Source organism: Pteropus alecto, unplaced genomic scaffold, assembly GCF_000325575.1.
Source record: "Pteropus alecto unplaced genomic scaffold, ASM32557v1 scaffold49, whole genome shotgun sequence".
NCBI lineage: Eukaryota > Metazoa > Chordata > Mammalia > Chiroptera > Pteropodidae > Pteropus > Pteropus alecto.
In genome coordinates, this window is record NW_006443131.1 from 66,156 (window position 1) to 80,527 (window position 14,372).

The following is a 14,372-nucleotide window of genomic DNA, read 5'->3' on the forward strand; positions in this document are numbered from 1 at the left end:
ATAACTAAAGTCCAGTGAGAAAAGTAGTGTTTCTATGCATAAAAAAGATCAGTATTTTAAAATATATTAAGAGGTTATATTTGGAATATGAGACAATGATTTTTCTTTATATTTTTCAATGATTTTACGATGTATATGAACTTTTATCATAAGCACGAGTTAATTTAGTAAATTTATGAAGGTATTATAATATGGAAATTATGTTAAAAATTGAGAAAACAAATTATCAATACCAACTGATTAGAATTTAGAGTGTGTATATGTACAGGCACACATATATACCCACACATATATACATAACTATGTAATTCTTCATGCTTGGAATCTTTTGTCATTGCTTTTTAATGAGAATAAAAATATTCTATGTTCTTTCCTTCTTAAACTGAACAGAAATAGATAGGTTTAAACTATGACGTAGAGTTAAGCATTTAGGTACTTACATTGGTAGAGCCCTCAAAACAGCGGGGCGGGGGGGGAAATCCCTGATATCAACTTAATTTTACTTAAAGAGGCAAAATAAAAAATACATAGCTATGTGGCTTCCTAAGCAGTGGAATATGACTGACATTCCATGAAATTCTTTAATTTCTAAAGTTACTGCTGCTTCATATACAGATCTGGTTCTCCTCCAGAAAATGGTAACCCAGAATAAGACACACCTCCCAACCTCCCTTCCCTGAGTTTCGGCCTATGACACAGTGCTGAAGCCATCTGGGGAAGACTGCCCCAAGGGAGCTGACTGAATTGGGAGGAGCTTCCTTTTGTCCCTCTGTGTTTTGTCCACATTTTGCATATGATGGCTGGAGACTGAGGAGCCATGGAAGATCATACGGTAACCTTAAGGACCGAAGGCATGCACTAGGATGGTGGAGCAGAAAAGCAGAGGCCAGGGTCCCTAGTGATGTCACTGAAGCACTTGCCAGTCTTGGACTGCTTGTCGCCAGCCTTTTCTATTTAAGAAAAAACAAACTGTTATAAAGTCACTCCTGCTCTTTTTGTTTTTAAACCATATGCAGCTGAATCAAACCCTTAGCAAATCCATGCTGGTTCACCATCTTCCCGTTCCCACAACAAACTGTGGAGCCTTCTCCAGACAGCACAATGCTAAGCAGCTACCACCAACCAGCAAGGGGTGGTCCACACCTTGGTGACAGGTTTGGAAGTGGCCTCCCCTAAGCTTACTGCTCTTCATCATTACGGTGACCTTTGGTATTCATAATACAAAGATCATGATCTCCAAGTTGAATTGATTGTTTGACTTTCCAAGAATTTTAGAACCAGCAACATTTTTAAAATCATATCACCAGTATCAAATTTAAAAAGTCCAATTCCTTTCCCCATTTACTGAATCGTGTCTATGCAGCAGTCACTCTACTGGTACTGGAGTTGTCACCTAAGACAGCTGCTACTTGGGTTAATTCAGCATGGTTCATTCAAATGACTTATGAATCTCTTGTCTAGTCTAAATGAAACCTTAATTTCTACCTCGAATCAATGAGGTACCATGGCAGGGAAGGGGGTGGGAAATGTAAAACTGGATTATCTTTGCCTCCCAAATGCTTCTGCTGGTTGTGGTTGGGGGAAGGTGGGAGTTGGTAAAGCCAGTGTGGGGAAATGGTCACCATCAACCCACATTTGGAGACACCTCTGAGTGTGGCATGCTTTCAAACACCAATTAGTTTTATTTTATAGGCATCCGTTGCTGTAGCATAAACAAAAATATCAAACTGCTCTTGTTTTGCTTAAGCTTGTAAATCTATGGACACTTAATTCACTGCTGACTTCAGTGCCCTCACTCAATCATGAGGCTCTGCCACCTGGAGATGCATCATTGTGTTCACCATGTTAAAGGCTCTGAGAAACCTTACGGTAAAAAACCCACAGTGTCATCAAAGGTCAAATTATTGTGGCCCAAAATTGACTTCAAGAAAAACAAAACAGAGAATGGGGATAGATGGTCTCCAGTTGGCCCCAAGAATTCTCTGATGCTAGAGTTGGCTAGAATGACTTTTCCTCAAGTGCTGTTTGCTTGTTAATGTGCTCTCTCTGATGTCCTGCAAAGAATGGGCAGCTCAGCAAGGTGGTCTGTCTTTGTGGTGATATCTTTGATGTTGAAAAAGACCTGACCTCTGCCTGAAGGCTTCCCCACACTCCTTACACTCATAGGGTTTTTCTTCGTTGTGGGTTCGCACATGCTGAGCGAGGTGTGAGTTTAGTCGGAAGGCTTTCTGGCATATATCACATTTGAAGGGTTTTTCTCCAGTGTGAATCCTGTGATGTCGAATAAGGTCTGAGGTCAAAGTGAAGGCTTTCCCACACTCGTTACACTGGTGGCTTCTGGAGTGGCTGTGGGTTCTCTGGTGGTGGGTGAGAAGCAGGGCCTGACTAAAGGTTTTTCCACACTCCTCGCACTGGCAGGGCTCCTCCTGACTGTGAATTCTCTGGTGTCGATTTAGGTGAGAGCTGCGCCTGAAGTTCTTTCCGCAGTGGATGCATAGAAAAGGCCTCTCTCCAGTATGGATTCTGAGATGTTCCAAGAGGCCGGCATTCTGGCTAAATACTTTTTCGCACTCCTTGCACTGATAAGGCTTCTCACCAAGATGGGTTTTCTGATGTCTGACAAGGTGTGAACTTCTCTGAAAAGCTTTCCCACACTCTTGACACCGATGACCCTTCTCTCTAGAGTGGACTGTGTGGCGTCCACTATGACTGGGGCTCTGACACACTTCGGATTCACAGAGCTTTTCTCCCTTGTGTGCACTTTCATGTTTAATCAGGTGTGAGTGCTGGACGAATCCCTCCCCACGTTTGGAGCATTTGGAGTTAGTCTCCTCCTCGGCCTTGGCCTGCTGCCTTTCCAAGTTCAAGCCCTCATCATGGGCCTCTGTGGACTCAGATCTATTCCCAGACGATCCCACTCCTTCGCTGCAGTCTGTCTCTGCAACCGGCTTCCCCTTCTCAATCCCTGTCTCCTCTCCTGAAACATGAAATATATGTTACGAATTACTTGGTTTTTGGTGCTTGGGGAAAGAAATCTGCAATTAGAAGGAAACTTTTTAAATTAACCCATTTATGAAAAGCGGAAATGTTGTAGACGCTTGTGTTCGTATAGAATACGTATGGAATGATACACAAGAAATTAACACTGGCTGCCTTTGCGGCATGTGGGGGATTGTGGTGGGAGGTGACGTATTTACATGGTTTGAATTTTATCACATGATACACACACAGAAGCTAGCAAACTGTCTTAAAGGGAACGGTTACAGACTTGAAAATGGTTTGTCACATGCCAAACTAAAAAGCTCGGTCAATTGAGAACCCTGAGGCCAATAAGAAAGGGATGGCACTTTAATGGAAAATAAGGAAATGCAGACATGGTGCCAATTTTATCTATGGCTAGCTGTGTGATCGTAGGAAAGTAAATTAAACCTTAAAGCTCCAGAAAAAGGGTTTGAAATAGAATCCAAAACCGGGAAGTAGATCATTGATAAAAGAAGGCTTTAGAATCAAAATCAGCCATTCTACAAATAGACATTTATTGAAGGTTTACTCTAGGCCAAGGACTGTAATGGACCCAGAAAATAGAACAAAGGCCCTGCCCTTTTGTCTGGCAGAAAAAGAGAAAGTAACCAGTAACTGTGGTATACTGTGATTGGTTCTGTGACAGGAGAACACCTAGCTAGGAACATAAGAAGGAGACCTGACCCAGACTTGGGAGACTTGGGGAAGGATAGAGAAAGTGGTATCTAAGCCAGGTCCTGCATGATGAGTAGGAATTAGTCAGGGAGAGTGAGGAATAAGTATCCCAGATAGAAGAGGCAGGAGAGGCTCAGAGAGAAAGACCGCGAGGAGCAAACATAAAAGGGAAAAAAAGGGCATGATGGGAATACAGGGTGAGCAGGTGGGACAAAGGGTAACCGTCCCAATTTGTCTGGGAATAGGGGGTTTCCCCCCAGACATGGAACTGTCAGTGCTAACAGGCTCAAGCAAACCAGAACAAATTGGTTATGTTAGTGGACATGAGGCTGCAAAGTCAGCAGAAGCCAAAAGATGACCTGTGAGGCCTTTGTTAACAGTTATTGGGAGTCGCTGAAAGTGGTGTTTTTTTCCTTATTTTTATTTTTTACTTTTTATTATAGAATTTTTCAAACATCAAAACAAAAAGTTGGAAAAATAATTACTCATGTGAGATGAAGGGTTTTAAGGAGAGAGCAACATTAATGAGTCCGTGTTTAAATGATGGAGAATGAACAGGCGGTAACTTGACTTCAACGGAAGCACCAAGATGACAGACATTAAAACAACAAAAAAAGGGAGCATGGCTGGTATCGGACTAGAAAGAGAGAACGAAAAATGAGAGGGACAGAAATTAAAAGGAGATATTTCAGTGTCAAAGGAAATAATCCAGGTGACATTTGGAAATAAAAGACAGCAGCCATTTATAATAACTTGGACGCAGTAAGAATAAATGAGTAATGAAGCATATGGCTGGAATTTGTTCCCTTGAGTGAGGAACCAGCACTTTCTATTCACCTGCAGTAATGGGGTGAAGTGCCACACAAGAAAAGCCTTCGGTTGCATTTAAAAAACAAAAAAATACGGAGGAGCACAAGGGAAATGTTTGGGGTGATAGAAATCTTTGGTATGTGGATTATGGTGGCGATTCAAGGACTGCCACCCGTTTGTGAAAGTTCACTGACATGACACTTACGAAGAGTAAATTCACAGAATGGAAACTATACCTCAGTGAACTTGACTCAAAACAAAATGCCCAGGACACGGAGCAGGGCCCCTCACAGGAAGAAAGACATGGGGTCGTTCTTACCCTTCTCCGGGCCAGGCTTTGGCAGCTCACTCACGGGTGGTACCTGCTGCGCAGACCCTGCTTCCTGAGGGGCTGTTTCCGCCACAAGTACATCCTGTTTCTCTGCATGCTCTAGATCCTAGGGACAAGTAGGTACACGTGGGCTCAGGACAGAACTGCTGTTCATAAAAACACTTCCCCATTAGGAAAGAGAGCGAAGAGAAACCCTGGAGGGGGAAAAAGGCTAAGGAATCAGGGAGCACTCGGCAGCCTCCTGGCAGAGGGCAGGTGAGACCCACAGCAACAAAGAGTGAACTGAAAGGAGACGGACCCAGAGCTGAGCACCCCGGCCCAGGTGGAGCTCTGTGCACCACTCAGTTCCCACAGAGTGCACCTGACCCTCCCACCTGCTGTGCTGAGACTCCAGTGTCCTTCTTCGCGTCCTCCAGCACCGCCACCGCCTCCTCCCCGCTCTCTGGACACCGTCCCTGCACCCGGGCCCGCAGCTCCGTGGGCAGGATGGCCAGGAACTGCTCCAGCACCAGCAGCTCCAGGATCTGCTCCTTGCTGTGCGTCTCGGGCCGCAGCCACAGCCGGCAGAGCTGCCGGAGCCGGCGCAGCGCCTCGCGGGGCCCCGTGGTCTCTTCGTAGCGCAGCTGCCTGAACTGTTTGCACCACGGCTCCTGCCCAAGGCCCTGCAGCTGGAATCCCTGTCCCCAGGCAGAGTGGCAATCCTCTTTCTTCAGATTCAGGGTGGCCAGGGAAGAGGCACTGCCCCACGCCGTCGCCATCCCGGCCTCAGCCAGCTGCACTCTGAAGAGCTCTCCTTGGGCCGCGTCCTCGGAGTGCTCCTGGAAATGCCTGAACAAGAACCACAGAAGCAGCAGTAGTAGCAATGGTAACAGTAAAAATAGCAATACCCCTTTGGTGGGTGTGTACATTTCCCATAATTAATAGTGTTTCTTTTCTGTCCGAGACAACCATTCATAAAAAAGGAACATATGTACAAAATGAGAAAAGTGTTTCACACAAGCTTGACAGCTAACATAGCAGGAATAATAGATTTAAAAAATCTATTATTGTAGCCCTGGGTGAAATAATGGAATCAAAGGCCACAAATGGGTAGAACCACTTGGGAAAAGGGCTTTCTCACCGTTTCGATGAATCCATACACATTGCTTGTTAATTACAAATGGAAAAATGAAAATATCACAAACCTAATCCAGTGACCAAACCTAGAAGCCGCAGCAGTAAAACAACTGACCTTGTGCCCTCCCATCTGTGCAGCATTTTTACTAAAAATGTTCAACGTGAATCGAACAATGAGGAAACGTCCAGATAAATCCAGAATGCACTTCATGTACAGCAGGCATGAGCTCTTCAAAACAAATCAATGAAAATAAAAAGGTACGGGGAAGATACTGTTCTAAATGAAAGCAACACAGCAAATGCAATGTAAAATTGGCTCTAGTTAAAAAAAAAAAGATACAAATAATATGTTTTGAAGCATTCAGAAATCTAAGTATGAATGATATGGCCCAGCAGACCACACAGAGCACAGGGCCTATTTCTGTACAAGGCTTTGCAGGTCATGGCTACACCCCTGGCTGAGGTCTCGTCACACCTGCTCTGCACTAACCACCCTGGTAGGACTGGTTGCCACCTGCATCCCACCCGCAAAGCTGAAAACATGCCCTACTTGACCCTTTACAGAAGTCTGTAGATCCCGACAGAGAACTTTCTCCGGTGGGGAACAGTTTTGTGATCATGTAATAGAATATCCTTATTCTCAGGAGACAGTGCTAAAAGTTATTTTCAAAGGTTTCAGGAGGAAAAATTGTGTGTGGGGGAATGTGGAGAGAGAGAGTCCAAACAGCAGGAAGTTAACCAGTGCTGCTACATTATGGTTATATAGTATTCATTGCACTATTCTTTCAACTGTTCTGTTGATGTGAAAATCCTCAAAATGTTGAGGGGGAAAAGATACAAAATAAATAAAACTGCTTCTATGTTTTTGCTATGAACATTGCATTTAATGGCTCATCATTACCGTTAGGGTCAAGTTCAAAATATTTAATATGGTTTAAAATTTTCTCATGATCTAATGAACTTTCAGTCCCTCAAACTTGCATTACTCTTTCCTGTTCCTGGGTCCTTCCACATCTTACTCCTTTGCCTGGAACATCTTCAACGTTCCAGTTTTCTTCTCATTAATGCCCATTCACTCTTCATGTCTTGGCATAATAAAACAAGCTGGCATCACCATTCTATGTGCTTTACATGCATAAGTGCAACCCTATCGAGAAGGATACTATTACTAAGGTCACTGTACAGAGAAGGAAACGGACACATAGAGAGTTAAGTAACTTACTTGAGGTCCTGAAACTAACCTCAGATCTTTCCTCCAATATCTCAGTAGTCACAGGTCAAAACCTTAAATTTACCATTGCCGTTTCTCTTACTCTCAAAACCTACATCTGATCCAACAGCAAATCCTGTTGGCTCTACCATCATGGTAGATCACTAATCTGACCACCACTAACCATTTCTACCTTAATACTAGTCTAAAATATTCTTATTTCCTATCTGAATTACTAGCAATCGTCTCCTAACTTTGACATTTCTATGATTTCATAGTTGCCCCTCTACAGTCTATTCTCATCATGAGTTCCCAGCTATAAACGCTTTAAAACATAAATCAGATGTTTTTCGTCTGCTCAAAATCCTCCAAAAAACTTTCACAAGAAATGACCAAATTCCTTACACAATACAATGCCCACTTATCTTCAGCCTCTCCTCCCCCCCGATTTCTGCGAGATCGATCTCCACACACTTCACCTTGTTCACGGTGCTCCGACACTCTGGTCTCCCTGCTGTTTCCCGAATATGTCCAGCACGCTCCCGCTTTAGGGCCTTTGCACTTGTTCTCTCTGCCTAGAAAGCTGATGCCGCCAAAACCCACCTCCTTCAGGTTTCTGCTCAAATAGGACCTTCTACGGCTTACCTTGAATACGTATTAAAATTGTGCTTTACGGATGGAAATCCACAGCTCCGGCTCCACCGGCTCACAGGCCCAGGAGTGATACCTCCTGCCTCGGACACCCAGTCTGAGCGGCCCTCTGTCGCGAAAGGCTTCTCGGCGCCCACAGGGGACGAGATGCTTCCTCGCCCTGGGGCGCAGTTCCTCCGCAGCTCGCAGCAGTCACCACTCGCCCGCTAGGGACCCACAGCAGGAGCCGAACGCTCCCCAGCACCTTCTGGGATCCGCCGGGGTCCGCTCCCTCCTCGCGCACGCGCTCTCCGCTCTAGGAAATCCGGAGGACCAGGACCGCAGCTCGATGGTGTCCTGCGTCTGCCCCGCGTTCTGGGGCCCGCGGCTGGGACAGTCATGTGGATGAGACCTTAGAAGGATTTTCATTTTTAAGCCGAAATTTATTTAATTCATGTAAAAACCACCCAGCTCAGTTTACTGTCATCACAAACAGCAGGCATTTCCCTTTGCTCACTCATATAACTCCAACAAAGACACATACTTTACCATTTCTCTCCAATTTAAAAAATCTTCAAACGCAGTGGCAAAAATGAGGGTCAAAGTATTCTGAAGATTAAATTGAACAATGAACATATATTTGGATTGAAAGGTTTAAGGTAATAAATTAAGTCTGTTACTGCAGGAGAGAATAATCAGTACTTTGCAATGAATGGGGGGGGGCGAGGTGTTGAAGATGGGGTAAGCGTGGGATTGCACTTTACCAAAATAAACTCTACAGAAGAACACAGAAATATTCTCTCTCTTGCCAGCCTCAAACTACATTTTAAAACCCATTTTAAAACCTATACAAACTGGCTTAAGCAGTTGATAGTCTTGAAACACCATTAAATATCATACTGACCATTTTTATGACATATAATTTACTATTTCAAGTATTGAAATTATCTTAACAGAGAAGAAAAAACTGAATTGCATGATCACAGTTATCTTTTTCTTATTGAATGTTTGAAGCTTGAAAATATCTTTTAAAAGTAAAAGAAACATTACTTTTAAAAGCAAAAGAAAAAAATTACTTTAAAACATTTTCTAACAAATCCAGCCAATGCAAATATTTTAATAATTAGAAGTTAGTATTCTGTCTCGAATGGAAAACATATACAATGGAAAACATCTATTTCTAAAGAAGGGCTTTTTCCAAAAAATTTATGAAGGATAAACATAAAATTTTATTTCAAAAGGAAGTAAATATGTCTTAATTCACATATTCTCACTTTCAAATTCCCTACAGCGACTGGTGTCTTGAATGTCACCCATATTATCAAAGCTTCGATTATTGGTATTGCACTGGCTATCTCATGAAAGTCAAAACCCTTTAATGTAGCTTAACAAAGAGCTTTTTTAAAAACTCAAGTTGTCCAATTTTAATTTAAGTAGTATATATCTTTTGGAAGGGGTAGGGGTAGATAAGGTGAGAATAAGTCAAAATACCATTTTTACCAGGACAGACTACACATCACTAATACAAATCAATTTTCAAATTTGAGATTTTCATTTTCCAGGATTATCCTTTTTTAAAAACTAAATTGTTGGTCGATATGTTTCCATTAGGTCCATTCATAAGATATTCAAAATGAAGTTTTCATTTTCTGCATTATAATGCAACTCATGCTACCATATAGTAATATTAAGTTAGTAACCCTTTTGTAATGCTGCTTTCTGCTCTTCTCCCCACTTCCATTCACACAGCAAGATCTTATACATTATTCTAAATTTTGAAATAGAAAATTATGTGACCAGGGATTGTTCTAAACAATCAAAAACCTATTTATGAATCTAAAAAACTTAACCCATAGTTTGATATTAGAAAACCTAGAACTTTAAATCGCTCTATTCATTGGTTAAGAAAGAAAAATCACATTATCTCCGTAAATGCTAGAAAGTCACTTAACAAAATTAAACATGCATTTCTGATTAAATGGGGAATTTCCTAATAAATGAGGAATGAATGAATACTCCCTTAACATGGCAAAAATAAATACATCTCAGACCAAAAGCCTCCCTCATGCTTGATGGTGAAATCTTACCTTTTATTCTCATAAAAATCCAGCTGAATTTGTTAGGTTAAGGAAAAAAAAAAAAAAACAGCAATTTTGCCAGACTGTAATTTCTCACTCTCTAAGCTGCTGATAGTTATGGGTAAGAAATACCTTCTCTTGCATCACAGAATTTAAAAACAAATGTACCGTGAAATACCCATTGGACCCCTTATGCCAGTGGGTGAGTTTTATATTTTGTGAAATGCTATTTTAGATAATTCCATAAAGTCATAAAAGGAGAAACTTAATGATGTCTTATAAAATTCGCCAATTGTAAATTAATCAGCAGTTGCCTCGCTAGTTTGCTTTCTTGGGCTGTTTCTCGGCACTGACTAAAATTCAGTGTAACTCTGGTGGTTAAAACAAGCTATTTGATCTGTTCAACTTGCTCTTTGAGCAGAGTTTAATAATAAAATGATTCTAATGGTTTCTTGAAACCTAAACATGGCACAAAATTTTTGATGTGCTGTCTTCTTCTATTCCACAACCTATAACCACGTACTCTGGAAAAACTACTTTTAAAAAAAGTTGTTCTAATTCCTATTATTTGCTCTCTTGTGACAAATGATCCACAACTTCCAACTTTCAAATCTCGTTTAAGGCAGATTTACTGGCTAGTTTCCTAACAGCAACACTAAAAAAAGCAAGTTAAGCATAACGATAGCACCCAATGCTGTCATGAGAACTCTGCTGTAAGCATTACACTTACAATATGTTGCATAGTGTGTATTGTCTTTTGAAAAAAAGACCCACCGATCTCACCTTGGCTTCCTTATAAATTATAGCTTCTTAGGTACATCTTTCTCCCAAGGAAGGAAGACAAAGATGTTTAATTGTACGACTGGTGTTAGGGAATCTTTTTAGGACTTAAAGGGCAATATGATCAAGTGTTTCTCAGAAAAAGCAATTCAAAAGTAAAAATAGAGGGATAAACATCTGTAAGATACGTGAAAGAGCTAATTTATTTATTATTTGAAAAGTTCTTATGCTCAATAAGAAAACAGATCTACAACCCAGTAGGAAAATGAGCAAAGGTTATAATGTGGGTAGCTCACATGTACACAAAAAAGAATTACAAGTCTACGGCCACGCCACCCTAAACAAGCCTCATCTCGTCTGATCTTGGAAGCTAAGCAGGGTCGGGCCTGGTTAGTACTTGGATGGGAGACCACCTAGGAAGACCAGGTGCTATAGGCGTAATAAATAAAAATAAATAAGGGATTGTAAACTGACAAGGTCCTTGCAATCTGTAAAAAAAAAAAAAAAAAGACATATATATGCAAATATGCTCAATTATACTCTAAAAGAAATAAAAGAAATAAAGATAAAAAAGAAATAAAAGACAAAGCATGAAATGCCACCTTCACTTATCTGATTGGCAAAGATCAAAAGGTTTAGAAGTACACCAATAGACATATAAAAAGACGCTCAACATCACTAATTGTCAGAGAAATACAAATTAAAACCATAATGAGATCCTCGGGCAAGGGAAAGAAAAGGAAAAATAAATGAGACTATATCAAAATAAAAAGATTTTGCACAGCAAAGGAAACCATCAACAAAACCAAAAGACAAACTACTGAATGGGAGAAGATATTTGCCAACGATATATCTGATAAGGGGTTAATATCCAAAATTTATCAAAAATTCATACCACTTAACAGCAATCCAATTAAAAAATGGGCAAAGGACCTGAACAGGCATTTCTCCAAAGAGGACATATAGATGGCCAACAGACATATGAAAAGATGCTCCACCTCACTAATCTTCTGAAATGCAAATTAAAACCACAATGCAACAAAAGAAAAAATAAACAAATAGGACTACAAAAGGTTTAGAAGTACCATATTGGTATGGAAGTGTGTAAACTGGTGCCATCTTATTTGGAAGGCAATGTTGTAATATGTATTACAATTTAAAAGCACATGGAGCTTAAATATGACATTCTTAGAATTTCCTGTCCACACTATCAAAAAAATTCTATTAGTGTCTCTAGCCCCTTATTTCTTCACAGCATACTACAATTTGCATTTATTTACCTGTTACTTTTTAAAGTCTCTTCAGTAGAACATAAAATTCGGTGATGGCAAGGGTCAAGCCCAAGTCGTTCCTTGGTTTATATATCTGCCATAGCGCCTAGCACATAGAAAGCACCTAATATCTTCCCTTTGATCCAATAATTCCACTTCTAGGTGGCCATTTTCAGATACCCAAAAGATTATTTTTGATCTGATCATTCTATTTCTAGATGAATATGCTACAGATAATAGATTCATATATCCACAAAGATTTTTCACTTCGGCGTTCTGTAATTATAAAATAAACAAAACATCTTAAACATCCAATAAAATAGGGTCCTTCCATACACTAGAACACTATAAAGTCATTACAAACAATAAGGTAGAGTTATATGCATTGATAAAACACCTCAAGATGTATAAAGTGAAAAAAGGTATTGATCCATGTGTACAGTGTGGTATGGTTTCTTTCATTCAGGTATCCTTTTCTTTCACCCATGTAGCCCTTAAGCTGACCAAACCTTGGCAACATCTTTTTTGAAGGTAGGCATGTGACCTAAGCTAATCCAATTAGGCAGAACCTCAGGATTCTTGTTTGCAATGCCAAGACAAAAATGTCATCGGGAAGTATATAACCAAACTCAAGAGCTTTGGCAGCCCTTTTCTTATTCGAGGGAAACTAGCCTGAAGAGAAAAATGACCCATAAAGAAAGAAGCCAAAGTCTTATTAAAGCCACGCTGGAAGCCTGTCCTCCCGCTGGACTTTTCAGTTACATAACTCAGTATAGATCCGCTATTTTAACTTTTTAATACAACTAGAGGTATACACTCGATTGAATCCTTTTTTCTTTCTGGAATTCTTCTGGTTTTCTCTGGGGCAAATTAATTGCTCCAGGAGGCAATGAAGCCAAGGCAACAGTGGTGGTGGGGTACCTTCAGGTTAATAGCACCGACCTTTACTCTGCAACAAATACGCTTGTATATACACAGAACTCATGGACATATACAGAAGACACCAAAAAGGGAGTTCTTTAGGGATAATGTTTGAATATTTTTAAAACCATGTGCATGTATTACTTTTTAAAATAAAAATACATTGCTAACGAGACCTCAAAAAGCAGCTTTTTCTAGAAGGACTTACATAGTAGATACAGTAGCACCATAAAGCCTTTTAATAATAGTACTTGGTCACAGAACATTGTTGGTCAGTCCTGCAGCACAACTAAAGTCCTTATTTGTCATCTTTCCCTTTGGTCTTTCTGTGCACCATCTCTCGGAAACTGGCTAGAATCTTACTCTCCCTCCTCCGTCTTTCTTCCTGGTTGAAGGATGCCAGAGCTCTCTTCTCGTCAGCACTGTAGATCTGGTTCTCTTTCCGCAGCCGCACAGCTTCCATTCTGCGATGCCGGCTCCCACTCATCACATAACCCGAGCATTCAAACGAAGCAATCTCTTCACTTGTCAGCCCAATCTCACCTCTTCGTGGGATCCGCTTTCCAGCTTTTACATACTCAGCCATAGCTGCACCTTCGCCTGGGAGCAGGGCATGGCCGTAGTTCAAGGGTTTCTCGTCCTGGGAGGCAGGTATCATAGGTGCTTCCGGACCTATCAGCTCCATGGCACCCGCAGTCTTTGAGCGCTCAGCCCAGGCATATTCTGGCAGTTCTCCTTCTGAATCCTTAAAGCTTGAGTCACTGGGTTCTTTTTTAGTCTTCTTTTTCTTGGGGGTTTTCCTTCTGTGTTTCTTTTTCCTCTCTTTCTTCTTGGCTTTTTTTGCTCTCTTTTTCTCGTCATCAGAGCTAGTATTTCTGTCAGAGTCTGAATCAGTGTCAGTATTATCAGAATAGTCTCTATACTTTCTTTTGGATTTTTTCTTTGTTTTCCTGTTTTTTGAACGACTGGTCTTTTTCCTTCTTCCTTCGGAGCCGATATCTGAACTGCTGGTCTTCTGAGTTTTCACCTCTTCACCTTCCACGGGGGTGTGCTCGTCGGAATCCGGCTCCGGAAACCTTGGCGACAGCCCCCACACCTCAGGAGCGCCCAGCTCGGCGATCCTCGCTCTCTCTCTCAGCCGCCGCTGCCGGTAGTTCTCCTCCTCCCTCCTGTGCTCTTCCGCGCGCTGGCCCCGTCCCGCACAAGCGTGGTGAAGGTCGCGGTACCCGCTGCGGTAGCTCGAACTGGACACGAACGCGCAGTTGCGGAGCCCGGGCTGCTCTCGAGAACCGGCGCGACTGAGGGGGTGAGGCCCGCCGACGCCCGCTCCGCCGCTCGGAGGCCCGAGGCCCTCGCGGCCGCGGGAGTGAGAGCGGGAACGGCCGCTCCTGGAAGAGCTGCGTCGCCGTATCCGAGAGCCCGGGGTGTCCTCGGGACAGCGGGACCGGGACACGGGCGCCATGAGCCGCACCGTCACAGGTAACCAGGCGGCAGACGCCCGGCGGTTACCGCAGAGAGCGCGGCGGGCG

At 42.1% G+C, this 14,372-nt stretch overlaps 2 protein-coding genes and 1 pseudogene across 5 annotated transcripts; 1 reads left to right on the forward strand and 2 right to left on the reverse strand.

The window, feature by feature from the left end:
- Positions 1 to 562: 562 nt before the first annotated feature.
- Positions 563 to 8,221, reverse strand: ZSCAN26 (zinc finger and SCAN domain containing 26). 4 transcript variants are annotated; one of them, XM_015598317.2, is made up of 4 exons: positions 7,809 to 8,221; positions 5,212 to 6,182; positions 4,826 to 4,943; positions 563 to 2,977 (listed from the first exon to the last, which is right to left on the reverse strand). In XM_015598317.2, exons 2-4 carry the CDS (start codon positions 5,743 to 5,745, stop codon positions 2,073 to 2,075), a joined length of 1,557 nt encoding a protein of 518 aa, XP_015453803.1. In that variant the 5' UTR covers positions 5,746 to 6,182; positions 7,809 to 8,221; the 3' UTR covers positions 563 to 2,072. The 4 variants fall into 4 exon arrangements, with proteins under 4 accessions (XP_015453803.1, XP_015453804.1, XP_006923505.1 ...); XM_015598318.2 differs by having other exon boundaries at positions 5,212 to 5,665; positions 6,069 to 8,221; XM_006923443.3 differs by having other exon boundaries at positions 5,212 to 5,665; positions 7,809 to 8,220.
- Positions 8,222 to 10,970: 2,749 nt separating this feature from the next.
- LOC112472172 lies at positions 10,971 to 11,089 on the forward strand (annotated as a pseudogene).
- Positions 11,090 to 12,959: 1,870 nt separating this feature from the next.
- NKAPL (NFKB activating protein like) lies at positions 12,960 to 14,366 on the reverse strand. Its single transcript, XM_006923444.3, has one exon. It carries the CDS (start codon positions 14,303 to 14,305, stop codon positions 13,142 to 13,144), a length of 1,164 nt encoding a protein of 387 aa, XP_006923506.1. The 5' UTR covers positions 14,306 to 14,366; the 3' UTR covers positions 12,960 to 13,141.
- Between the last annotated feature and the right edge of the window lie 6 nt (positions 14,367 to 14,372).